The sequence below is a fragment of the Chiroxiphia lanceolata genome, chromosome 7 (genome assembly GCF_009829145.1).
Source record: "Chiroxiphia lanceolata isolate bChiLan1 chromosome 7, bChiLan1.pri, whole genome shotgun sequence".
In the NCBI taxonomy this organism is placed as follows: Eukaryota; Metazoa; Chordata; class Aves; order Passeriformes; family Pipridae; genus Chiroxiphia; species Chiroxiphia lanceolata.
The window spans coordinates 1,605,784-1,632,739 of record NC_045643.1 but is presented as its reverse complement, the minus strand read 5'-3'; the positions used below and the strand labels follow the sequence as shown (position 1 = coordinate 1,632,739).

At 48.5% G+C, this 26,956-nt stretch overlaps 1 protein-coding gene across 1 annotated transcript in view; it reads left to right on the top strand.

Moving 5' to 3' along the window:
• The window catches only part of TRAF3IP1 (TRAF3 interacting protein 1), a 28,777-nt gene extending 9,978 nt beyond the window's left edge, over positions 1-18,799 (top strand). Inside the window, exons 7-15 of the mRNA XM_032693852.1 lie at positions 1,676-1,751; positions 4,492-4,581; positions 7,167-7,248; positions 7,463-7,546; positions 7,950-8,064; positions 8,565-8,601; positions 8,944-9,020; positions 16,465-16,688; positions 18,389-18,799. Coding sequence (XP_032549743.1) covers positions 1,676-1,751; positions 4,492-4,581; positions 7,167-7,248; positions 7,463-7,546; positions 7,950-8,064; positions 8,565-8,601; positions 8,944-9,020; positions 16,465-16,688; positions 18,389-18,554 — 951 coding nt within the window. The 3' untranslated portion in view covers positions 18,555-18,799. The remainder of the gene's footprint in view (positions 1-1,675; positions 1,752-4,491; positions 4,582-7,166; positions 7,249-7,462; positions 7,547-7,949; positions 8,065-8,564; positions 8,602-8,943; positions 9,021-16,464; positions 16,689-18,388) is intronic.
• The last annotated feature ends 8,157 nt before the right edge of the window (positions 18,800-26,956 follow it).

Genomic DNA, 26,956 nt, shown 5'->3' with positions numbered 1-26,956 from the left:
GGTCATTGTCCTGTGTGCAAGATATTCTGGAAAATTAATGGTGGGATTTGACAGTTTTCTCCTGCAGGTCGGTGGAACATCCAGGGTTAACGTTGGCATAACACTGGAAGAATTTGTAACCCTCATTTTTAGGTCAAACACATGGACATTGAAGGCTGGACAGGATGATCCTGGAGGTCTTTTCCAGCCTTAAGAGTTGTGATTATCAGCGGGGCTGGAATAAATCTTGGATGAACTTCAGGGACTATTAGTTCACTCAAACTCCCCAAGAAAAGCACATGAGGAAGGAAATCCTGTGAGGTGCTACACATATTTCAGGATTTTGGATAGGGAGCAGAGATTATTGGGATAGAAAGCCCAGAAACATAAAGTGGAATTCTACAAATCACCTGGAACTTCACCTTGGTGTGTTCAGAGATTGTTGCTTCCTTTGCTAAAGAGATCAGGGAGTTAGGGATAAGGGCAGGGAAGTTGTTGGAAGCATGAACTGTGGAATCATAGAATCCCAGGGTGCTTTGAGTGGAAGGGACCTTAAAGACCACCTGGTTCCACCCCCTGCCATGGGCAGGGACACCTTCCACTAGACCTGGTTGCTCCAAGCCCCGTCCGTGTTGGAAACTTGTTGGAAGCTGCTGGTTTATTGTGTGCAGTGAGGGCCAGATCCCACCACTGGCTCCATGCTCTGGTCCACATGGAAACAGGATCCCCTTGTGAGAGCCAGGATGGGTGTAAGGGGATGGGCTGTCTCCTTCCCCCCCCTGCTCCCATTCCCAGGAGTTTCCTTGGGCTGGCAGGAGCCCTCCTTTCCACCTTCTCTGGATTCCTTTGGCCCCTGCTGTGCTCCAGGCAGAGCGAGTGGCAAATCCCCTGGGAATGCTGGCATCTCATCCCAAAGGAACTGCTGCTTTTGCACGTCTTTTTCCCAACTTGCAGCCTTGCTCCTTTCCAAGGAGCGTTGCTGGGTGCAGAAGGAATTGTCAGTCAGGTGTTCCTGGATTGAGGCAGGGCCAGCTGCATCCAGGGAGAACAGGATCATTCCTGTATGTGCTTCCCTGCTTTCATTTCCTGGCCTCTCTGCCTCCAGACCAAGGTCAGGGTCCTCAGAAACATCCTGAAGTTTCCTCCAGTTTCATCTTTTCCCCTTGAGAACTCTCCCCCTCCCTCCTGGACCAGCTGCACCTTCGGATCATCCATTGCCTGCTGGACTTTCTGGCAGCACCCCCTTAGTTTGTTCAGCATCTTTATCCAAGGAAGTTGCCATTTGAGTGATAGACTGTGGAAGCCCAATAGGACAATTGTTTAATCCTTGCTTCTGTTTTGGAATGAAATTTAAAAGACTTCCCGGCAGGTTATGAGGGGAATGGAAGCATTTTACTCCTTTTAGGAGCAAAACATCAGATCCCAAGACCAGCAGTGGCATGACGGGCGCTCCACAACTTCCACAGGGTTGGATACTCCTCATTCACATTTGGAAGTTGGTTTTACCCTAAGGAAATCTGACCTGGGATATACCCAGGAAAAAAACCTGCAGACTTTGAGGGGAACACACTCAAAATGTGTGGGTCAGTTCTGAAGAAATACAGGTGAAAAAGCAACATGTGTAAGTAAATTTTAGATATAATTATAGGATTTTTTAGATCTACAGTTGTATAAATTTTTGGAATTTCTTTTCCAGAGTGAAAGTCCTGCAGGGGTATCAAGGCAACCTTCAAGTAAAGGATCGAGGCAACGCTCCAAACCCGGAGGAGAAGGTAACCAGAGGGAGGATATTATTATTTCTATTCAATGTGCTGGAGGGTTGGTGAATAGAAACAGCAGAAATACTGAAATATCCTTGTTTATTATTGTCAGGCCTCGGTTTATACTCCCAGCCTGCATTTATGAATCCAAGAGGCAATTTTCCTGCCTGGATTTGGTCCAGAAAAAGTGAAATTGGGTTCAGTTTGCTCACATTTCTTGTGCAGGGATGAATTCTCTTCTCTTGGTAATTATTGTGTTCTCTCTAAATGGACTTTTTTACTTGCCTGCAACTGTTCCTGGCTTATTTAACATTTGTAAATTTAAAATTTGTAAAAGCACAGTGCTTTAGTAAGGCTTAGGATATGTCATTTAAGGTTGTTTTAGAAGATGAAAGGGGTTTGTGAGGCAAAATGTGGTTTTCTGTATAAGAATCCTACAGCTATGAACTCTAAATTTGTAACTTCATCACTCACTGATATTTGGGGAGAGTGCTCTTCCAAAACATACACAGGGAATCCAAACTTCACTTCTTTTCTGAATCATTCAGTCATTTGTCGACGATCTGAAATCTTGCTCTTTAGGAATTCTTGGGGATATAAATGAAAAGATAATATTTGTTAAAAAAAAAACACCACCAAACAACCAACAAAACAGGCGAGGCCCGAGGTTGGACTTGATGATCTTGGAGGGCTTTTCCAACCTCAGTGCTTCTGGGATTCCCAGAGATGAACTTTTTGCCGGCGCAAAAAGGAATCTCCCGGGATGTTTGTTCCACATTCGCGTTCCACTTCCTGGGTTTCCTTGAGTTGAAAAGCCAGTCAGAGGAATTCAAGCCAAGCCAAAGCTTTGTGAGTGATTTCCATAGCTTGGGACACTTAAAATATTCCAGGTGGAACCTTGTGGTGGGAGTTGGAGCAGGGAAGATGAGCTGGGTATGGATTGTAGTGCCTTTGGGTGGAAACCTCTGGCTTTGTTCCCTGGAGCTGTTTAACAGCTGGGAGAACCAGCAGGAACCATCTCACACCTGCAGTTTTGTCTCTCCAGACAAGCTTTCAGTGAAGTTTTTAATCTTCAAGTGGTTTGAACTGAGTTTAATGGACATTAAACCAGGCTTTCCAAATAATCCAGTTATTTAGCTGTCGAGGTCCTTCGTTTCCACTGGTTATTTCGCCAGCTTCTGTATAGAAATATATTAAATATTTAATATATGGAACTAGATTATCTTCTGAATATTCCAAATGCTTAATACTTACACATCAGGAAGAAAGGAATCCAAGCTCTGTATGGGAAACCAAGAGGAAATGCCTGGAGAAACACAAGGATAAGGAATAAAACTGGCTGGTCCCCAGACCTCATTTCTACCGAATAAAATAAAGAAAGAAATCCGTTTTAAATAAATGCCTTTCCCTCTCCCCCTACTTTTATTTCAGTGACCTGGTGGATTCTAATTTTCCTTCGGTGGTTGATGATGTTTTAGTTTTACCCCAGAAGTCCAGAAATCACTTTAATGTCTCTGTTCAGGAGATAAAATGCCCCCTGTTATTGATCCCTGTTGAAAAAGAGCCAATTCTGGTTAAAAACTGGTGCTTTTTAGACTAAGGAAGGTCTTCATCCCCTTCCTCTGCCCATGTCACTGTTATTAATTAGTACAAAGAGCTGAGTGTTGCTGAATCTTCCCCAAACCCCACATTTTCTTTGGGGTCTTGTTTTAGGTTTCCATGTCCAAAATACTGAAGGTGTCTCAGTCCTGATTTCAGGACAATGCACCTCAAATACCTTGGAAAAGCCCTGGCACTTTGAATCTGTGTTAATTTAGGAGCTCAATCCAAGTTGGTGCCGGGAAATTGAAATTATGACATCACATCTCAGGTGCTGGGAGGTTTTAATAATTTTGCAGCTAAAAAATCACCATCTGGATTCCATGAAATAGAGTCTTATTTTATTCCTTAGTGATCCTTGGGTGATCCTATAACTTCTTTTATTTCCCAAGACTGGAATCTTTGTTTTAGAACCTGATCTGGCACAAAACTGCAGTGACGAGACACACACACTCCCCATTTATAGGATTGTCCCTTAAAATCAGAATCCACTTTTCCTGAATGATGAAATCCAGGCTTTGAGGCAGATAACTGAAAATCCTCCTCTTTTCCTGGGGCAGGACACTAAAAACTGGAGTTTGCCAGAACCATAAATATTTTGGGAAATTGCCCTTTTTTGGGGGGGAGCTGCAATAGGTAAGCAGAGCCCAGGATATTCCAGGGAGGAATCCAGAGGGTAGGAAAACCTTGTGGAGGCTGATGCTTCTTGCACAGTGGTAATGATGATCAGGACTTTCTATATTATCTAATATTCACTGGAAATCAAGGAGGGAATGTCTCTTCTCCAGTTAAAAATCAGATTTATACTGAATATTTCAACTTTTTTCCACTGTGTCTTACTTTGCTTTTGTCACCAGCATCCCCCTGTAACTTAGGGAATTAATTAAGGATAATTAGTAGTAATCGAATGCTCTTAATATTGTATTGTTTGGCCAGGCTAATAAATAATAACCTGTAAATTGTTTTGAATGGAAGGAGTTGCCATGAATTTGCAGGAACATGAGGAGTTCCCTCAGTGCTCCCCTAGAAGAGCCTTTGTGCACTTGGGCTGTGATTTATTGCCACTGAGGAGGGTTTATCACACTGGGATAGCCCTTAAGCCCTTCTTTCCTGGCTCTGTGGTTTCATTTGGCCATCAACTGGTTTGTTCCAGGAGCTGTGGACACGAGGAGTGGGATTGCCCAGGATGGTGGAGCTGAACTGCAGGAGAGAAATGAACCAGCAGCTGCAGGAAAACACAAAGGTAGGGCAGGGTAAAATTCCAGTGCCGTGGGAAGTCCGAGCTGGGGGCTTTGGGATCAAATCCACGCTGGTAAAAGATCAGAGGAGGGGGATTTACACTTCATCCAACCTCTGCCTTGTGTTTTAGTCACAGCTGGTTTGAAAGAAGTACATTCCTTGATAAAACAATTACTTTTATTTTCTTTCTCCTGTTCTTTGGCGAGTTTTCCAAGAGGCCACATCCCAAGGAAAATGCTGCACCTCAATCCCTTGGGATTCCCTCTGTAGGAACTCAGTCAGTGCACGTGGCCTTTTTGGACAGGTTTGGGAGCCTCAGTGTTTGCATTTTACGGGATTCCAGGGGAAAATTCCACCTCTGCATTCTGATTTCTCCCTCTTTTTTTCCCCCAAGCTGTTAATAGCTCCCAAAGATGTGGATTGTGGATGATATTTGTATCCAGCTCCTCGGAGCCCTGGAAAAGCAAAATGTAGGAGGGAGAGCTGAGGCTGAAGGAAAAAAGCTACCTTTTTGTTTTCTCCAGATCCAGATGCTTGGCTTAGTTGGGAGAGGTGATCCCAGGGATGTGGGATGTGGGAGAGCAAAGGGTGTTTCCCAGCCTTCCTGTGTCAGTCTGAGGAAGGAGAGAAGGATGGCCAAGACATTTGTGGGACCTTCCACAACTGGGAGAACTTCCACATGGATTCCTTGGCATCAGTTGAAGGTGCCCTGTCCATTGGAATGTGTCTGTGATGGAATATTTATGTATATTTGATTTATTTATGATTTATGCCCCTCTATTTATATTTTGAATGGATGTAAGAGGAGTACCTGGAGGTTCATTATTGATCTGGGTTGGATCCTCAGGTGGTAGAAGAACCAAATATTCAGGATCATAGAATAAATAAGGTTGGAAAACACCTCCAAGAGCACCTCCAAGTCCAACCTTTATTGTGTTGACTATTCTTTATTTTCAGCTTTATTCCATGAGGCAGTGGAACAACAATGCATTAGTGAACCTTAATTTTTTAGGTTCAGGACCTTTAAGGTCCCTTCCATCCCAAACCATTCTGTGATATAAAAACATGGTTTATTAGCTGAAATAAACTTCTTTAGCTGAAATAAACTTCTTTTCCTGCCTCTTTTAGAGTATTATTTCTGTATTTCTCTTCACATTTTATTGTGGAGCATCAAGGCTCTGAACCTTTCCATTGTGCTTTTATTTTCCTTTATAAATGAGGAATTTGTCAGCATAGGAATGATCTGCTGTGGTGTCCTGCAGTAGGAATGCTCCCTGCATGGTTCCTGGGAGCCCCCTAAATCAGGAATGGGTGTAAAGCCCTCTGGAAAAGGGTGTTCTGATGCTTTGGCCTCTCCCATATTTGCTCAGTCACCCCTGGAATGACTCAGGTTTATCCTTTGCTTGGTTCATTGGCCATCAGGTTTATGCTCCAGGGAATTCCAGTGGAATTAAATGGGGACTGGGAGTTGAAACCCTTGGAAAATCCCAGTTATTGCTCTTCCACAACTCCCTTTGGAGCAGGTTCATCAGAGGAGAGCTGAAGGTAGTCCTTCCACAAGGTTTTCAGGGATTTAGGGCATACTTTGGGATGAGCTGAAGTGTTTTCCCCTCTTCTGCTGGCCCTGGTAGTTGTTACCAAGTCCTGGATGGAGTTCTTTTGTCAGATTGTGATTAAAGAATTTCTGAATTTATCTAAAAAAATCACTACATTTATCTAAATAAATCACTGTATTTGTTATTTCCAGGTGATTTTCCCCGTGACATCCCAGGGACAAAAGACCAGCATCAAACATAGTTAAAAACTTCTACTGTTAAAAAAGGCTTTTTAATAAATAAAGCACTTCTCTAATGCTTTTTACCCCCTTTATTTGATGGATTTAAGAGTTTTTAAACTGTACCAAAACACGAGTGAGTTGTGTTTAAGTGCTTCAAGTAACTTTATCCAAGTAGTTTCTATTTAACACCAAAAGCCATCTATGAAAGTGCTTTCTGTTAAAAAAAAATCAGAAGTAAAGAGTTTATGAACACTTTGTGGGTTCTCACTTGAAAATAAAAACCTGTTGGGAATTTTTTGAAATCTATTCCAGGGAGTTCTTGAACAGCCATGTTAATACAAGGTCAATTTTCCATTTTGGGAATGCCAGTATGTGATTTTTTCCTTCCTCCTTCTCCTTATGATTATTAAATATCTGGACTAGGGGGGGAATTGCAGAAGAAATCTTCAAATCCTAGAATCCTCTGCAAAAGTTGAGTGAGGTCATTGTATTTTCACAGCTGAGGGAAACTCCCAATATTAAGAAACATATAAAACCGAAGAAATTTAACTTTTCAGTTAAGAAGTCTAAAATTTTTAAAAAACTTTAATTTTTTTTTTTTTAAATTTTAATTTTTCAGTGTCCCTTTTGAATTGTGCTTGGTTAAAAACTAGCAGGGCCCCAAGATCTTTAGCTTTATATAGGACTTTATTTCTAATTGAAGCAGCTTGGCGCTGCTGTGTTCCATGAGCGCTGGTAGAACTCAAAATACTGTCAGGGGGAAAATCAGCTTTTCCTTGCCTTTTTCCTTTTTCTGTTGTTTTATCCAACAGGGAGAGAAGTGGAGAACGTGGCTCCTGAGAAGCCTGAAGGTGGGGAAGCGCCTCCCGATGTGCCACCTCAGCCCAGCCAAAGGTGGGGGTTTTATCCTTGTCCTGTTCGTGATCCGGGGGAGTTTGGGACGTAATTTTATTAACACGAGGGGTGTTTGAGAAGAACATTCCGTGGCCTCCCTCAGGAGGGGTGTGTGGGGGTGAGATGAGCTGGGATGTGGATCCCCAGCTGACCTCCTTCGATGCCCAGCGCTGGTGTGTGTCCCGTGCAAACCCTTTTCCCGCTGTCGTTCCAGGCGGATCCCGCGCCCCGGCAGTGCCAGGCTGGCCCCTCCCCGAGTGAGACGGCAGGAGAGCACAGAGCCCCTCATCCCAGAAAGGTGGGAATGTGGGCTCTGGAAGCAGCTGTTCCTCAGCTCTGCTGTGCCTCCCCAGCTCTGGGGGGTCACCCCACTGCTCTGCTCGGGGTGAAGGGGGTCACCCACAGGTTGGACTCTGTGACCTTGAGGGGCTTTTCCAACCTCGGTGATTCTGGGATTGTAGTTGGCTTTCAGTTGCTTATTTAGTTTCAGTTGCTTATTTAGTTTCAGTTGCTTATTTAGTTTCAGTTGCTTATTTAGTTTCAGTTGCTTATTTAGTTTCAGTTGCTTATTTAGTTTCAGTTGCTTATTTAGTTTCAGTTGCTTATTTAGTTTTAGTTGCTTATTTTAGTTTTAGTTGCTTATTTAGTTTTGGTGTGGGCAGACCTCCCGAAGATTCCCACTTTCCTCGTGTCTCCTGCAGGAGCGGCAGCGCCAAAACCGCCCCGACCGTGATCCTGGACCAGCAGGGTCCTGAGGAGGAGGAGGACGAGCAGTTTGTGGTGGAGGCAGCAGGGCCTCTGCCACACATGAGAAAGGTTTGGTCATGGTGCACATTACAGAACATTTTTCTGTGTTTTGTTTGGAATGTTCAACTTGGTGGAGAGGAGGCTCCAGGGAGAGCTGAGAGCCCCTTGCAGGGCCTTAAAGGGGCTCCAGGAGAGCTGGAGAGGGACTGGGGACAGGGGATGGAGGGACAGGACAAGGGGGAATGGCTTCCCACTGAAAAACAGGATATTGAGAAGGAATTCTTCCCTGTGAGGGTGGGGAGGGGCTGGGATGGAATTCCCAGAGGAGCTGTGGCTGCCCCATCCCTGGAAATGTCCAAGGCCAGGTTGGAGCACCCTGGGATAGGGAAAGGTGTCCCTGCCCATGGCAGGGGTGGAATGAGATGAACTTTAAGGTCCTTCCAACCCAAACCAGTCTGGGATTCTGGAATGGACTTAAGCAACTTCCAGCTGAGTATTTTTGAATAACTGTAATAATTGTACAGCAACACCAGCTTTTTCCAACTAAATCTCTCTTCCTGCCTGTTCAGGAGCCTGAAGTTGAGCTGGTTGATGATCAGAAGCATGGTATGTTTGCTTTTATGTATATTTTTATATCATCATCATCATGACCGGGCTTCACGAATGAAGGTTTGGGAAGGGCTCTCCCCACATTTGCAGTGTCAGGTACAGCTTGTCAGCTCTGAGGTGGGATTGGCCCTCAGGGCCACTTCTAGAAAAGCTTCAGAGAAAGAAATGGAACTAACAAATACATTGGATCTCAGGATTTAAAATACACAATAAAATGCTGTTCCTCTGGCCCTAAGAACTGTTTGCATTATAAAAAATGGAAGCAGTTGGGTTTGATTTTAATGTTTGAAACAAGTTTAGTGCCAAGCAATGCTGAGGAATATCTGCACTGTTCAACAGGTGGACTGGTAAAAAGAATCCTGGAAACCAAGAAGGATTATGAGGCATCACAGAAATCATCCCAGACAACAGAGAGGGTAAGATGGGAATGACCTGCAAGGAAATCTGAGACTAAAGATTGTAATCATGACCTTTTTCTTTGCCTTAAATATGGGTTTTTTCCCATTTCTGACCAAGCTTTTCCTCTGTCTGCTGCTGTGATTTTTTTTCCTCAGTCAGTAGTTGTGAAAGGGAAATTAGTTTTTGGGTTTGCTGGGGTTTTGTTGGGTTTTTTTGTTGTTGTTTTGTTGCCTTATAAAGGGTCTAAAAAGGACCTGTGAGTGCTCACAAAAGGTCGAACCCCCCTAATTCAAGTGTCTTCCTGTTACAACTGGAGAGCTTTTGCTTTTTCAACCTTACAAAGATTTAGGTTGACTTTTATGATCCCTTGGCCCTGTGGGAAGTCTCCAACTCCGGCTGGATGCGCTGGTGAGGAGGCACTGAGGGGATACAGTGAGTTCCAGAAATCTCTTACCAAATTAGACAGCTTTTTTTGGGAAAACAAGTGCATTTCGTGAACTTCTCGATCTTCCATTCCCCATCTCCTCATTTCTTTTAATCTTCACTCAGCCTTGGAGGTTTTTACTCTCGATGTTCTTTGTCAGGAATGATCTGGAGTGTTTGAAATGCTGCAGCTCAGACCCCAAGTCCAACTTTTCCCAGAGCTCCCTGAAATCCGTGGTGGCTTTTGGAGCCTTGACCACTTCTCTGCCTCTTTCAGCTTTCCCAAAGGAAAAAGTTGGGATGGCAGATCCAGCTCTTGGGGGGTGTATTTTTCTCCCTGAAGTTTGGGATTGGCTGGGCAGCCCCAGGCCTGCTTGCCTGGAAGGAAATTCCCTTCATGTGTTGCAAGGGCCGTGGTTTATGAACCCAGGGAGGTTTGGATGGGATATTGGGAAGAAATCCTTCCCTGTGAGGGTGGGGAGGGGCTGGGATGGAATTCCCAGGGAAACTGTGGCTGCCCCATCCCTGGAAGTGTCCAAGGCCAGGTTGGAGCAACCTGGGCTAGTGGAAGGTGTCCCTGCTCATGGCAGGGGGTGGGATGGGATGAGCTTTAAGGTCCTTCCAACCCAAACCCGTCTGTGATGATTCTGTGAATGAAGAAACCAAATCCTTCTAAAACCAGGAAAACACCTTTAGATTCCTGCTCCTAAATCCATTAGGAATTACCCATCTTTATCCACCTTGCTGGATCACACCCCATTCCTTAGAAATGTGCAGCTCTGGGATCACTGAGACGCCCTTGGCTGTTTGGCAGGAGCTTGAGGGGGAAATTTCCCTGGAAACAAAACAGGGTTCAAAGTGGATTGTGCTCTGTTGATGCTTCAGCTCATTCCTGAGCCCTGGAGAGCAAGCCAAGCTGTTCTATTCCTGGATTTCTGACTAGATGGTGCTGTTGGATCATCACTCCAGCCTAAGTTTGGGAGCAGCATTAGCCGCTCAGGTCACACTGTCCCTCTGTGCTGGTTGGTGTGTCCTGTCAGGGCACAGAACGGGATAACAGGGCAGGATTGACACAATCCCATGGATTTCCAGCTCGGGAAGCTTCCCCTGCTGTTTGTGCTCCATTTTCTGGATGGTTTTTCTCTCAGAGGAAGAGAACACCCTAAAGACAAAAGCCCTTTGAACCCCTCCAAATGTTTGCAAAGGCCAATTGTCCCTTCTCCGATATCCAGGGCATTCCTGGCTCGCTTGGAGCCTCTCCAACATCCATTCAGTCCCTGCTTGGGGTTTGTGACACCTTTTGAGCCCTGAGCTGTGTCAGCTGGGGCTGGAAAAATCCTGCTGACTTCCCACTGCAGCACTGACAACCTGCCTGAGCCCCTGGAATATTGTGGGATGGCCTTTCCGAGCAGCCGGGGCTCCTCCTGCGGGAGGGGGCTGTGCTGCTCCTGCTTTTCCAGTGATGCTGTTGAGGGCTTTGGGATCCAGGGAAAGGGGTCATTTGCCTGAAATGATGATCCACAGAAAGGTGTAGTTTGCCTGAAATCTTGATCCAGGGAAAAGTTTCATTTTCCTGGAGTCCTGATCCAGAGAGAAGTGTAGTTTTCTTCAAGCCATGATCCAGATAGATCAGGAGTTTTCCTGAAAAGATGGTCCAGGGAGAAGTGCAGTTTTCCTGGAGTCCTGATCCAGGGAAAAGTGTAGTTTTCCTGGAGTCATAATCTAGGGAGAAGTGTTGTTTTCCTGAAATCCTGATCCAGAGAGAGAGAAATGTAGATTTCCTGAAAAGATGATCTAAGGAGAAGTGTAGTTTTCCTGGAAAGGTGATCCAGGGAAAAGTATAATTTTCTTGAAATCCTTGTCCTGAGAGAAGTGTAGTTTTCCTGTAGTCCTGATCCAGGGAGAAGTTTAGTTTTCCTGGAGTCCTGATCCAGAGAGATGAGAAGTTTTCCTGGAGTCATGATCCAGGGAGAAGTGTGGTTTTCCTGAAATCCAGATCCAGGGAGAAGTGTAGTTTTCCTGGATTCCTGATCCAAAGAGAAGTGGTTTTCCTGAAGAGCTTTTTATTTTTTAATATTAATTTAATTAATTAAATTGGGATACCTTGGGCACTTTGAGGCTTAGAAGAAATATAATTATTGCTGATTCTGGTTGTTTAAAGCTCTGCAGGTCAGTGATTTTTAAATTAATCCCTCAACTGCAGCACAGGGGTGTCCCCTCCAGCCAATGCTGTTAGTTGGGATTCAGATATCCTAGAATTTGGGAGAGGTTTTCCAGTCAAACCACACCATCCTGGGGTCCCAGGGTAAATAATGTGGTCCCCAAGCAGTGGTGTTACAACACAGGGGCAGGATTTGGGATAATCCTGGAGTCCTGGCGCCTTTGCACACAAAAACATGGAATTTCTCTCCTCTAGGTCCAGTATAAATCCAAATGAGGCAGCAGATGGAAGTGTTCCCAGAAGGGGGGGATAGAAGTGGGAATGGAGTGGTTCCATCCCTGGGAGAGGGGGAGTGTGTCCCAGGACACAGCACAGGGCTCACAGCTTGGTTACCACAGGGACCAGGTTTATTCCAAGTTCTTTTTCAATGGGAAAAAGGTGGTTTTTTCCCAGAGGAGGAGCTGGTGGATGCAGAGTTCCAGTGGGGTGAGCAGGGAAGGAAGGCTGGGCAGGACTGGCACCCAATGTGCCATTGGTTAATGGCATTAATTCCAGCTGGAATTGTCTCCTGGGCTGTGTGTGTGGTCAGACTGGATTCACAGGGATGGAGCCAGGCTGGGAGAGCTGGGAATGTGCGGCCTGGAGAGGGAGAGGAGAAGCCTCCAGGGAGACCTTAGTGCCTCTTCCAGGGCCTAAAGGGGCTCCAGGAGAGCTGGAGAGGGACTGGGGACAAGGGATGGAGGGACAGGACAAGGGGGACAAAGGGGAATGGCTTCCCAGTGCCAGCGGGTTAGGTGGGATATTAGGAAGGAATTCTTGGCTGGGAGGGTGGTGAGGGATGCAATTCCCAGGGAAGCTGTGGCTTGGACACTTCCCTGGAAGTGTCCAAGGCCAGGTTGGAGCATCCTGGGCTAGTGGAAGGTGTCCCTGCCCATGACAGGGGATGGAATGGGATGAGCTTTAAGGTCCCTTCCAATCCAAACCAGCCTGGAATTCCATGATTCCACTTACTGTGTTGAATTCTGCCCCAAATACAGGAGATTTGGGGAAGATTTTTCTCCCTAGCACAGGCTGAGTGTGAGGGAAAGCAGAGCAGCTCTGGGGGCTGAGCTGGATGTCCATGTCCAGTGCAAAGTCCAGCTCTTTTTAGAGGGATCAAATATGAATGTTTCTGTCCAGAAAAAAAAAAAAAAGAAAGAAGAATTAAAAATCCCCTTTGAAAGATCCATTCTTTTATTCTCCTGAGGTGCCTTCCAGCTCAGACTGAGTCTGGTAAATCCAGTGGTGAAGAACATTGTGTCTCCAGCTCCTTGGCCTGGGACTGAACTCCATACCTGGCACCAGCAGGAAAAGCATCCTGCTCATTTCAAATGATTTCACAGTTACTGGTTTCCCCCTGTTCCTGTGAAAGAGTTTCTTACGGGGCTCCCTCGTGGATAGTTACAATCTACTGAAAATGCAGCCTCTGTAAAAAGCAGGAAAAGAAAACAGCCTTTATGATCCAAAACCATATTTTATACAGGAAAAAAAAAGCTCCCACCTTGTTGGTTTTGCATGGAATGGATCAAAATTACTTGTCCAAAATGAAGTTTCTGCCCTGTCCCGTAGAAAGAGGTGGGGGGAGATGGGGGAGCTCAATAAAACTCTGATTACTTGGGCCTGTTTTCATAGTGGGGCACAATAGTAGAGTTAAAAGGGGCTGTAGAAACTATTAAATGCTTGATGGATGTTCGGGCTAATTTGGTGCATATTTAAAATGCTGTTAATTAAATTAAAAAAAAAAGGGGGAACAAAGGAGTGGCTGTAAAAGTAAGGAAAGGCTGTTTCTAGAAATTCTGGTGGTTTCTGGAGCTTTGTTGGTAATTTTCCCGCTATTGATGAAAAAAGGTTAAAAAAGAAAATTCCTGCTCTTCAGTTGCTCAGGTGCCCGTGTTCTGCTGGCACAGAGGGGATGGGAAAGGCAGGCCTTTTCCTGGGAATCCAAACTAAACATTGGTCTTGGTGCCCTGTGGCAAACCCGGAGGAAAGGGGGCGTGTTGGGCCTCCAGAAGTGATCCAGCCTTTTCCGTGGGGATAATTTATGGATTGTGTTGGGAAAGGAGGGTTGGTTGAGGTGTAGGGCCTAATGGAACAGCCTGGGCTAATCCAGCTCCTGGAGATATCCATTTCCATGGTTGTGCAGAGGTTGTGCTCGGGCCTTGTGCCACCCACCTTGTCTGTAATAAACCCCCTGCCGGAATTCCTGGGCGTTTCCAAGGGTGTCCCACGTGGATTTTAACCTGTAACTGGAACTGCAGAGCTGGGGACACGCAGTAATGGGTTTGTCTCCCTCTTAATTCTTTATAATTAGTGAGAGTTGGCAAAGCCTGAGGGGTTCGTGCTGATCATTCCTGAGCTGCAGGACGTGTGGCATCGTGGCTGCTCCAACCCTGGAAGTGTTCAAGGACAGCTTGGAGCAACCTGGGCTAGTGGAAGGTGTCCCTGGGTGGAACTGGATGGTCTTTGAGGTCCCTTCCAACCCAAACCACTCTGTGATCTTGGCAGTGTTAATTAAATGAAGAAAGAGCGGCTGGTGACCCTAAAAGTCTTTTCCAACCTTAATGATCCTGGGATTCTGTGGCTGGGATTTGGATGGGACAATATGTCGCCCTTTTCATGTCAGTTTTGAGGAATTCAACTACACAAAGAACATGCTGAAATTCCTGGGATGCTAGAATTAGTTTGGAATATTTGCTGCTGTACTTTAAGGGTGTTTTCCTGATCGATCCCAAACATTCCATGGTGTTTTATTGCCACTTGAGCTTTTCAGGCAGCTCCCTATTTTGGCAGAGAATATTTCAAATTGTTGGCTGGCTCTGTGTGTTAAGAGATCTGTGCTTTTATAGATCTATATGGAGATATATTCTGTACCTGAAGTGCACAATTCTGGTTTGCTTCTTTACTGAACTGGGGGATTTTTACTTGGAAAAGCCCACCTGTCCAAGCCATGGGCTACCAGCTTTTCCAGGAGAATGCCGTAGGAAATGTTCCCAAACTTGGCATTTGGAAAATAAAAAGGAAGCATTCCCTGGGTTTTCACAGCCCAACCCTCAGATAATGGACTGGCTGAGTCTTCTCCCTTCTGACATGGTTGGACTTGGAATGAATTCCTTGTTTCTTGGCTGAGGCTTTGGATAATGGATGGTGGGGAGGAAAGTGGGGGAGGGTTTGGAGCACTTGGGAAAAACAAGGCAACGGGACTTTATCCTGGGAAGCTGCTGGATCTGATCCAACTCTGCTGCTGAGTTGAAGCTGGTTGTCTTTAAACTTCCCAGTTCCATGTGGAAAGTCCAGTACCATGGATTAAGCTTCCCTGTGAAAGGAGCACAAGGAGTAGGAAACCAGAGTTAGGACAGAGAAGGGCTTCGAAACCCAGTGAGAGCACAGCGCTTTCATCCCTGCATCCTGCGGGATAACGAACACATGGATGGCTCCAGAAAACACGGAATGCTGTGGTTTATGTGCTGTATGTAATGAAACACCTGCTGCTGTGAGGGAGGGAATTCAGGGAGTGTTGTTTTTAGCAGCTCATGGAGCCCCTTCGGAAGCGAAGGTCACGAGTTCAGCACGTTTGTCACTCCAGCCCCGTTCCTAATGAAACAACTGGAACATAAACTCCCACTAAACTCCCAAATCCCACTGTTTTCCTGCACCACGTGTGTGGCAAAGCACAAGCCCAACCTAAGGCAAGCTCAGCCTTTGAATCTTGCCCAAAGTGCTTTTCTAACTCCATCTCTCTCTCCCCCAAAGCCTCTGAGTTCACCAAGGTTTGGCAGGAGCTGCTGCTGCCTCCAAAACCCAGCTGAGCAAACAGCCCCTGGCTCACACAGGAAGCCAGGCCAGGTTGGGAAGAGGATGGATCCTGTGTCCCAGCACCAGGGAGGAGCCCTCTGCCACTTCCCTGTTTCCACAGCAGCCAGGAATTGTGCCCAGGAATGGGTTCACCCTGCGGTTGTGGGGGGAGAAAAAGGCCTCTCTAGTTTTCTGGCACATCTTCAGTGACTTTAAATAGCTGCACTTCCAGCTCTGTGGGGCTGGGTTTGGGAATTTGACCTGTGGGAGTGTTGGAAAGAAAGAAAAACCAGGTTGTTTTTTCTTGGTGGGGGTGAAAAAAACCAGTGGGCTTTTCCTTCACGGTGATGGTTTTCCTGAAATAATCTTATTGCAGTGAATTAACAACGTGGCATCGCTTTGCTCTTTTTATGGCATCCCTTTGCTCTTCCTGGCTTTCCCACTGTAGGAAACTCCTATTTAACTTGCAGTAACCTGAGGCTTTAGGAGCTGCCCCACAGAGACTCTGCTGGCTGCACAGGAGGGAAGCAGTAGGAATTCTTTGGGAGTTTGTTGAGGCCACACCTGCAGCCTGCACGGTTTTCCAGCCGTTAACAGGAGGACAAGGCAGGGAATCACCACCATGTATTGGAACTGGGAAGGGCTGTTACTGGGACCAGCATTAGGAGCTGGAAATCCAGGTATGGACAGTGGAGGGAGAGAAGGGGTTTAGAGAACCAGGAGGAGGCTTTGCCCTTCAGCAGGTGCTGGAGCTCCCAAAACTTGCTGCTGCTTTCAAAGCTTACCCAGAGAGTTGTGGCTGCCCCATCCCTGGAGTGTTCAAGGCCGGGTTGGACAGGACTTGGAGCAACCTGGGACAGTGGAAGGTGTCCCTGCCCGTGGGATGAGCTTTAAGGTCCCTCCCAACTGAAACCACTCTGTGATTCCATGGTTTTTCTCTTCCATTTCATCCTGTCAGAAACACTTCTCCAGCTCCTTCCCAGTCTCCAAAGCATTCTTCACTTTTCCCTAATTTTGGTGCTTTCCTTATTGATCCTTTCCCTTAGGAGAAGCCGATTGTTTCAGAAGGATCCAGGAAGAGGGAGAGGGACTTGGTAGCCAAAGAAATCGGGAAGTCTCAGGCCTCCATCCAGACTCTGTGCCAGAACGCCTTAGCCCTTGGCAGGATCGTGGATTACATCCAGGAGGACATGGATGCCATGAAGAATGAGCTGGAGATGTGGAGGCAGGAGAACAGGCAGCACGAGGAAGCCCTGAGGAGAGAGCAGAGGTCAGTGTGCTCAGGGAGGGCTGGGCTTGGCTCAGGAGACATTCCTGCCTCTGGGAGAGCCGGACTTATTTCTCAGAGCCAGCTTGTCCCCAGTCCCTGCTGTGGGTTGGGGCTCTGGAGTGGGCTTTGGAGAGGGGAAGTGCCTCCAGCCCAGTCTGAGGGGGTGTGCAGAGAGCAGAGGGGACATGGGGGTGGCATCTCAGGGGCTGCCTTGGCTTCCTTCTCCCAAAGGTGGGAAGGGCAGTGGGAGGAGAGCTGATAAAAAAAAGGAGCTTTGGAGTCAGGACTGGGAGAGCATTCCTAAATCCCAGCCTGCTCTTCGCCATGAATTCACATGTTCAGCCATGAATTCCCATATTCTCCCATGAGTTCCCATGTTCAGCCATGGACTCCCGTGTTCAGCCATGGACTCCCGTGTTCAGCCATGAATTCCCGTGTTCAGCCATGGATTCCCATGTCCTTCCATGGTCTGAGTGGTGTTGGAACAGATTCCTTGGCCTTGCTTGTCCCACCTCTGTGCCTTGACACTCCTTGAAAGCACACCATCCCTTCCAGCTGTGTGTCCTCTGATCCCAAATCTGAAGTAGAAATCCATATTGTTGGAGTCACAGCCAGCCCAGGGAGATTTGCTGCTCCGTGAATCCATGTGCTTCATCCATGTGCTTCATCCATGCGGAAGCAAAATGGGTGGATTCTCAGCTGGCTCCTCTCCTGGCAGAATGAGAACACAACGAGGTTTCCTGTGAGACCCTAATCAGATCAGCACAGGAAAGAATTCCAGAGTATCAGACAATGCTTCCCAAATGTCCTGGGATTTGGATGCACGTCACTCTTTGCTCTGTTTCTGCTGCAGTGGGGAAACGTCCATGGAAGTTGTAGGGATGCTTTTGGTGGTTCCCGTGGTGGGAAGGAGGGGAAAGGGGAATGGGTTGAAGCTGTGGATCTCAGCTGATGAGCCCTGGGGTGCCTGGGGAATTCAGGGTGACAGCAGGCTCCTCCAGGCTGCCATTCCCTGGCTGGGCAACATTCCTGAGGATTGGCAGAATTATGGAAGGGGGCCTCATGGACTTCAGATGCAACTTGTGGTTTATTGGGGTAGGATTCGTTAAATTTATTAAATTTCCTCTTGGGGTAGGATTGTCTGTCCCTGGTGAGGCTCAGTTTCTATATCATGGAATCCCTGGATGGTTTGGATTGGAAAGGACCTTAATCATCCCATTCCACCCCTGCCATGGGCAGGGACACCTTCCACCATCCCAGGTTGCTCCAGGCCGCATCCTGGCCTTGAACACGCCCAAGGATGTGGCAGCCACAGCTTCTCTGGTCCTTTTTTTGGAGTTTTAGCAGCTAAACCAGATGAGCCAAGAAATGAGTTTTGCTGTTGCCTCGTGGGGGTCTCTCTTGTACAGTAATCTCTCCTATACCTGTCGTTGTGCTGCTTCTTCCAAACTTTCTCTCAGGAAAGTTTGGAACAACTTAAAGGCCAGGTTGGACAAGGCTTGGAGCTCTAGGGAGAGGTGTCCCTGCCCGTGGCAGGGGTGGGACAAGATGATTAAGGTCTCTCCCAACCCAAACCATTCTGGGACTTGATTCCATGAAATACTTTGGAGCCTTTCAGGTATTGCAGTGTCCTTTTTCTGAGGATTGAATAAGCTGAGGCAGCTCAGAGTTCCCACCAACATCCTGTTGTTGTCTTTCAGCGTCACAGACAGTGCTCTGGAACCACTAAAAGCTGAGCTGGCTGAGCTGGACCAGTTGATTAAAGACCAGCAGGACAAGATTCGTGCTGTCAAAGCCAATATTTTAAGGAATGATGAAAAAATCCAGAGGATGGTTCTCAGCATAAACCAGGCTGCAAGGAAGTGAAGAAGAGGGAAAAGAGAAGACTAAAAAAAAGCCTTGGGACTCACTGACATTCCTACCAAAAAAACCCCACCAAATCCCAATTAGCAGATATGCCTTGTTCAGATTTAAAATGTTTAGGGACTGGAACCCTAAAATTGTGTTAAAAATGTTATTACATTGATTTTTAGATGTTATTCTGCAGGTTAAAATGATATTCACTTGAATGTTCAAGTTGCAGAGTTATTAAAATAACTTGTTTGTTTAAATGGGAGCTGCTGTTTCTCATTCCCAGGTTTTCAGAGCCCTTTTCTCCTCTGTGGCCACTTCTCCCAACATCTCCTTCTCCTCATCAACACGAGGTACAGGATAAATGGGGATTAAATGATTCTTTTCCCCCCTCCTGCCGGTCAGAAGGTTCCTGAATCCCGCTCAGAGCTATCAGGAATCTGATTAGGACCAAGTGAAAATGCAGTTGGAGCATCCCTGTGTGAGGGAGCTGAAGTATTTTATCTGCACAGGTGTTAATTCCGTTTTTATTGCATATGTTCATTTAGAAAGGATTAATTTAAGTACCTGTTTCCTCCCCAGTGTGTGTCCTGGTGACTTTTTCTGCGGGAATAACTCCAGGGATTTCTTTTTGAGCGAGCTGCAGGTGTCAGCAGTGTTTTCCTCCTGACCTCTGGGTGTTCTGTGCTTTAGGCACTCCTAAACCTGCAAAGAGTATTAGTGTGGACACAACTGGGTGCAGAGCTTTAGTCCCCTGCAAGGGTGTTCCCAAGGTTTTTAGTTGCTGGATCATGGATGAAGTGCCAGTGGCCTTATTTTTCCTTAGTGATTGATGTTTCTGTGGGGGCTTTTGGTTTGTTGTTGGTGTTTTTTTTTTTTTGCTTCTTGGTTTCTTTTCCTGCTGTCTGGACCTGCAAACCCACCCAGTGGATCATCCTCACCATGGGAGTATTTCGCAGGTCAGATGCAGACATTTGGAAGGGTGGGAGGCTTTGCCCTGGGGGGGTTTTGGGACAGGAATTAGGGCAGCTTGGGAGGAAGAGGAGAAATGTTCTGTTCTCTTCTTACCGGCCCGTGACACTTGGGGGTGTTTGCAGAACACAGTTTGTGTTTGCCACTCCAGTTTTCTGATTTCTGGAACTGCATCCCGAAAGGAAAAGGGGGGCAGGATGTCCCCCAGGACCCCCAGAACCGATGGTGGAAACTTTTGGGGTCTCTTTTCCCTGGACTGAAAAACCCTGGATTGCTCAGACTCCTGCTTAGGTGGTGTTCGTCCCCACGAGCCCCTTAGAGCTTCCCAGTGCTAAAAGCCACCCTTTAGGGGCACAGAGAGATTTGTCCCGTCCCCCTTTGGTTTTGTCCCCCTTTGTCACCCCTTGGCTCCTCTCCCACACCCCTTCTGCATCCACAGAATCCAGCTGGAGCAGCAGCAGGGTGTTCTGGGTGTTCTCCAGAGATCTCAGCTCTGCCCTGGGATAACAGGATTGAAATCCTGACTTTTGCTTTCCCTCAGCTATTCCATAAGTTCACCTCCCCAGCCCCTCCTCCTGTCTCTGCTCGTGTCCCTGGGGGTTCTTGGCCTGGTGACATGAGCCACGTGTCCACCTGGCCCTTCTCAGGGTGGAAAGCTTGGATTGCAGGCACTGATTTGGCTCCTGGGAGACCTTAGGAATAACTTCCTGCATCTTTATCCGCCCATTTGCTCCTGCTTTCTGGACCAAATGCCACTTGAAACAAGAATCGTTCAGTACTGAGGCTTAATAACTTATTTAACATCCCCCAGCCTCAGCTCTCGGGGTTGCTTTTGTTTTCCAGACCTGGATCAAAGCCTTGGAGCTGAGGAGTGGGTTCATTTTAAAGGCAGGTTGAGGATGCAGCACTGAAACGGCCAACAACAGCCTCGGGAAGGGGAAAGGAGCCTCAGGGAACAGGGATTGGGAATAGCTGGGCATGCTCCTGCCTTGGGATGTGTTCCAGCATGGGGGTGGTTCCTTAGCCGAGGAAAATCCTCTGGAGTGGTGGTTTGGGATTGAAACCCCTTCACGTTGTCAGGCCCCCCCGGTGCTAATGGGGCCTGGCAGCTGTGGGGGAGCAGAGTTTGTGTTTCCCCACGGGCCTGACATTCCTCTCCCTGCAGGGTGGGAGGTGGGGAGTATTTCCCAGCTGGTGGCAGGATCCCCAAAACACAATGGCTGGACCATGACAGGACCTCCCCATGTCTGGAGGACTCGGATATCTGGGAATGCTCTGGGAATCCACCATTTCCCTCCCAGAAAACCCCATTTCCCTCTCAAAAATCCTCACTTCCCCCCAAAAAGTCCACATATTCCTCCCAAAAAAACCCCTCCCCTCCCCACAGAAATCCCCATTTCCTTCCCAGTAAAAGCCCATTTTTTTCCCCAGCCTCCCATTCCCTCCAAAAAACCCCCATTTTACTCCTAAAAAAACCACTTCCCAGACTGTGGCTGCTGACCTGGGAAGGGGGTTCCACCACTCTCCACTCTCATTATCCTCACCAGCACCACTATTTTTGCCTTGGAATCAGGGATTTCCCGTCAGGTGTTTGCATCCCGGGATATCCCACCTCCAACCCAGCCGTGATGTCCTCGAAATCCCATCTGGATTTCTCTGCTCCCTTGAGCTGGTGCCTGCTCCTGCTGGAGCTCCCTCTGCTCTGGCTCAGCTACCCTGGGTCGCTCCACCTGTTTTGCTTTAAGTATTAAATATTCCAGGGATTTCTGTTTCTTTTTTCCCCCTCAAAGCACCTTGGATCCACCCACTGAGGAAGGAACCAGCACAGCCTGACGTTGCAGAAGAGGAGCGCTGTGGAAAGGGTGTTCCAAGGGCTTTTGGGAATGTGGAGAGTCCAAGGGGATGGGTTGGCACTAGGACCTTACACATCTTACATGGCTGGACCATCTCAGATTGATTTGTGCTCTTCCCTCTTCCCAAATTCCAAATGCACGTGTGGAGGTGAGTCTAGTCCAAGGGATGGACCTGGGATCTGCCAGCTCTTGGAGAACTCCACAATGTGCTGGATAACTGCCTGCAACACCAAGGCACATCTCCCCCAAAGTGCTTCCTGCCCTGTTCCCAGAAAAAAACACAGAGAAACAACATTTCCCTTTTCCAGGGAGAAATTTCATCAGAAGGATTTAAAAGGTCTAGTTTATGGTTTAATTTAACGTGATGAAAAAGGGATTAGCTCCCACCCCCTCCTACCCAAATCCCGTTGGCAACCTGGCCTGGAATTGTATCTGAGCACCACAGGAGGGAAACTCTTCCCAAGGAGAAGAGGGAGAGAAATTCCCCCCCGGATTGAGGAGTTGTGAAGCAGAGCTGGCCCAGGGTGGCCTCGGTTGGTGTCCTCGGGGTCCCACAGACGGGGCTTTGCTGTGTGCCCAGGAATGGGCTGGGATCTGCCAGTTTGGGCTGCTTTGGCAGCTCTTGGGGTCGTTCAGGGCTCACAGAGCCCTGGGTCCTGCAGAGGTGGTAGGAAAAGTGCCAGGTGGGCTTTTCCCTCCCGAGTCTTTCCCCGTTTCTGGCATTTTTTCAGCCTGCTGAGGAGCACAGGCAGGAAGGACCGGGGAGGGTCTGCCCACAGGGACATTGAGGTCACAGGGTTGCCTGGATCCTGCCAGCTGGTTGGGTGGAACCCTCTGCTTGGTGCTCCCTGCTCCAGCCCCTCTCACCATGGAGCATGGGACAGGAGATTCCACCTCTGGAAAGGCATCCAGCCCTGGAGGACAGGGACTGTGCCTTCTGGATTGTTTTATAGGATCCCAGAAGGGTTTGGGTTGGAAGGACCTTAAAGCTCATCTCGTTCCATGGGCAGGGACACCTTCCACTAGCCCAGGTTGCTCCAACCTCACCTGGAACACTTCCAGGGATGGGGCAGCCGCAGCTTCTCTGGGAATTCCATCCCAGCCCCTCACCACCCTCCCAGGGATGAATTCCTTCCCAATATCCTTCTCATTTCAGTCTCACTCTGCCCTGCACAGATCAGGTGGGGGAGGAAAGGAGAAACAACTTAAATCCCTGAAATAACAGATATGACCCAAATCCAGAGACAGAAGGAATTTTGGTTCCCTGGGAAGGACAGCAGATACACCTGGCACGGCCAGGGAAAATATTGGACCTGTGCCCTCTCTGTCTCCCTCTGAACCACACTGAGGGAGATCTGGGGGGAAAGGAACAGCCCTTGCTTTCCATCCATAGATTCCCCAGAAGGCCTGAGGAGCCCACTGCAGGTGAGTGGGGTATAAACTGAAAGGACTTGTATGGATTTCATGGAAAACGTGCATTTTAACAGAGCTTTTTTTATGTTTCAGAGGACTGACTCGGTGTAGAAGGAAATGGATGGGAAGTGGGACAGGCTTGGAGCATCTCCCAGTTCCTGGGCTGGCAGCCTGGCCACAGGGATCACTCTCTGGCTCCCAGCTTTCCCTTGGATCAGGTTGGAGGCAGGAGCTGCTTCATTTCTTCTGTGCTTTCAGGTTCCTCTGCTTTTTGGAACACTTTTTGGAGCCCAAGTGTGGGCTGTGCTTGGGAGGAGCTGGGGATCCACATCTGGGAAGGAGAAGCTGTTTGGATAAGAAGGAGCAGGAGGTTCCAAACTGGTCTGGCTTTAACCTGGAGAGGGAGAAAGGAAGTTTTCCAATCCAATTCAAATAATCTGGGCAGAACTTCCAATGCACGTTCCAAAGCTGGAAATGGAGGGGACCTGAGGTAGGTCCTGGGTCAGCAGCAGTGCCTGGTGTGTAGGAAGGGACAGGAACAACAAGTGGCGCTGATGGATTGGGAATGAGCAGCTGGAACACAGTGAGCTGGGCTTTCACAATCCTGGAGGGATTTGGGTTGGAAGGGACCTTGAAGCTCATCCTGTGACGCTGTGGGCAGGGACACCTTCCACTGCCCCCCTCAACCACATAGGGAAGAAAAAGATAAGGAGAAGCTCATGGATTGGGATAAGGACAGGGAGAGATCACTCCCCAGTGACCATCCCAGGTGGGACAGACTCCACTGGGGAAATCAAATCTATGCCCAATCCAGTCAGAGCAGGGCAATGGGAAATAACCCTGAATCCCAAAACATCTTCCCCCACCCCTCCCTTCTTCCCAGGCTCAACCTCATTCCTGGTTTTCTCTCCCTTCTCCCCTGCAGGGGGACAGGGAATGGGGCTGCAGTGAGCTCAGTACACGGGGGCTGTACTGCTCCTTCCTCCTTGGGGCAGGAATCCTCACACTCCTGCCTGGGGGGTCCCACTTCCACGGGGTCAATCCTTCAGGAGCTGCTCCAGGGTGGAACTCCCAGGGGGTCAGTCCTTCAGAACTGCCCCGATTGGAGCACACTTCCTTGGGGTCAGTCCTTCAGGAACTGCTCCAATGTGGATCCATCCCATGGGGCCACAAGTCCTTCCAGCAAATCTGCTCCAGCGTGGGCTCCTCTCTGCACAGACCCAGGGATCCTGCCAGGACCCTGCTCCAGCACAGGCTTCCCAAGGGCTCACAGCCTCCTCTGGGCATCCCCCTGCTCTGCTGTGGGGTTTCCCTGGCTGATCACTGCCCTTGGAGGAGGGACTGCGAGGGGAGCTGGTGTTAGTTGGGCTGGCCATGGATGCACAGCCTTCCTGGGATGTGCAGGAAGGTTTGTTTGTTCCACTCGCACCACAAGTTTTATTCCTGCTCCTTGTTGCTCCTGGCAGGGCAGGAGCTGGATCCGAACACAAATATCCTGACAGGAGAGCAAAGGGATCTCTGTTTTGGAGGATGCTCCAGGAGACCTTCATTTAAAGGGATCATAAAATCCCAGACTGGTTTGGGTTGGGAGGGACCTTAAGGCTCATCCAGTTCCACTCCCTGCCATGGGCAGGGACACCTGCCACTAGCCCAGGTTGCTCCAAGCCCCATCCAAACTGGACATCCATGATGCTGAGCATCCTGGATGCAGGGAAGCCACTGAGCCAGCGGAGATTTTCCAGTAGTGGCAGGTTTTCAGTGGAAAAGCTGTGTCCCTGCCCATGGGAGGATTGGGGCAAGGCAGAGGAGAGCAGGAGATGCCCCTGGGTGGCCTCTGCATCCCTGGTGGGATCCTGGTGCTGGAGAGCAGCCCTGGAGCCAGGAGGGATTCCCAGGCCACCCGAGGTGGCTGCTCAGGTAACCTGGGAGCAGGGAAAGAGCCTCAGCATTTCACTGCTGTGCTCGGAAGTGTCAGGAAAGGGCTGGGTTTATGTTTAACTCCCTCAGGCTGGAAATGGGAGCTCCCATTAATAAAATCCTTGTCTTTGGGAGCCAAAATGAACGGTGGGAGCCCCGGGTCTCTCACAGCTAAAGACTGTTCTATTGTGCTGGGGTTTATTCCTGCTGCTGGAGCCACCAGGAGCTGTGTGGGAAAGGTGTTATCCCATTAAAATGGCACTTTCTCAGGTATCATGGGCTGGGTTTGCATGTTTTGTGGGCTCTCCCTGAGCAGCAGGACCACCCCAAGGCATCCAGCTGCTCCCAGTGCCGTGCCTGGGCTTCGTGGGAAGCTTCTGTGGGATGCAGGAGGGAGGGTGGCTCCCTAAGGGGTGAAAAGTGTGCTTGGAGCCCCTCCAGGAGGGATAAAGTCCTTCCCAGAGTCCTGGAGATGGCCCAGGGTGAGTGCCACTCCCCGGCAGGGCAGGAACTGTGGGGCAGGAGGGTTTGTTGCACAGCAGTTTGGGGAGTGTTGGGATATTCAGGGCAGATTTCGGTGCCTGGTTAAAGCTGAAATTTGCCAAGGAGGGAGTGGGTTTTGTGGGAAGTGTCTGATGCCCTCTGGGATTCAATTCCAGAAAATTTGTCCTTGTTCTGTGCAAGGGCAAAGTGCCCTTTCTTGTGTCAAATGTTCCAGTGTGGACCTACCACACCTTCACTGTCCCACTGCAGACCCCCCAGAGCTTCCCATCCTCCCAGTGCTCCCAGCAGGGATTAATCCACGTGGACACGTGTGATTCCAGCTCCTCTGGCTGGAGGAATTTGCCTTAGGGCTCTTAAGGCTGCTTTTTCCTCGCTGGAACAGGATTCTGGGTGTTGGGAATGGTGCCACCTTTGTCTGGCCAAGAAAACCAACATCCCGATCTTCCCACCAAGAGCTGGAACTTCCCTTTGGCTTCCTTAGGGGTGGAGGGAGGATGCTCTGACAGCTCCTGGGACACTTGGCTGTGCCCCAGCCTCAGTTCCTGATCCAGGAACTGATCCTGATCCTGATCCTTGCAGTGCTTCTGATCCAATGGTGATCCCAGGGATCTTTCTCCCTGTCTTCTGGCAGCTGCAAACTGGACATGGAATCACAGAGTGGTTTGGGTTGGAAGGGATCATATAACTCATCCAGTCCCACCCCCTGCCACGGGCAGGGATGCCTTCCACTAGCCCAGGTTGCTCCAGGTGGCCTTGGACACTTCCAGGGATGGATTTCCAAGCCAGAGCTTGAAGTGAATTCCCACCAGGAATTAATGCCTGGGGGTGATCACTGGGACAACTCTCTAGGGTAGGAGGAGCCAAATGGTGTTGGGGGGCAGCTAAACTCCAAGTTTGGGGTCAGGACCCTGTTTGCCCTGTTCAGGCCTGGGGGGTGGCCTGGGGGCTCCAGTGACAGGGTCAAACCAGACAAATGATCCATTTATTAAACCTGGGAGAACAGGAACGGCTCAGGGAAGCTGGGACAACATTCCTGGAGCAACATAAGGCTTTTTAAACAATTTCCTGATGACTTTGACTGCTTGATCTTCCAGCCTGAGTATGGCCCTGGGGTTATTTCTTTGCATTTCATTTCCCAGGGTGTCCTGAAGAGCAGGGAGGGAAAAATCCAAGCAAAACCTGGTTTGGAAGGTGTTCCAGCTCTTCCCCCCAACCCCACCAGCCCTTTGAACCTGCTGAGGCCACTGGAAAGGCTCCTCCTGACCTCAGGGGGCTTTGAAGCCACCCATAATTAGGGATGGACTTGCAAGCATGAGCAGAAGTCCATTTGTCTGGCTTCAAGAGAGGCTGGGTCACAGCTGGAGGCACCACGAGCCCTGTGCCAGCCCCAACCTGGCAGAAGGCAAGGAGAGGCACCTCCTTTTCCAGTCTTTGGGCTGGATCAGGGTTTCCAGCCCACAGCTGGGCTCCAATCCTCTTCCTAAAGTGCTCCTGGGCATCGCTGCTTTCTCCTTAGAGTTCCAGGACAAGTGTGGTTAGAAGTTTGTGTTTCCAAGGGGGAAAGTTTCTTCCCTTGGGCCAAGCGCAGAAATGTGGACTGGATTTGGATCAAACTTCCTTTTTCTTTAAAGAAAAAAAAAAAACAAACAAACAAACCCAAAAGCTAGTGCCTCAAGCAAGAGCTGAAGCCTGGAAAATTTCCTCCCCAAAGGAGGACACTGTGTGGAATTCTGAGCGTGTGAAAACAGGTGGTTGCAC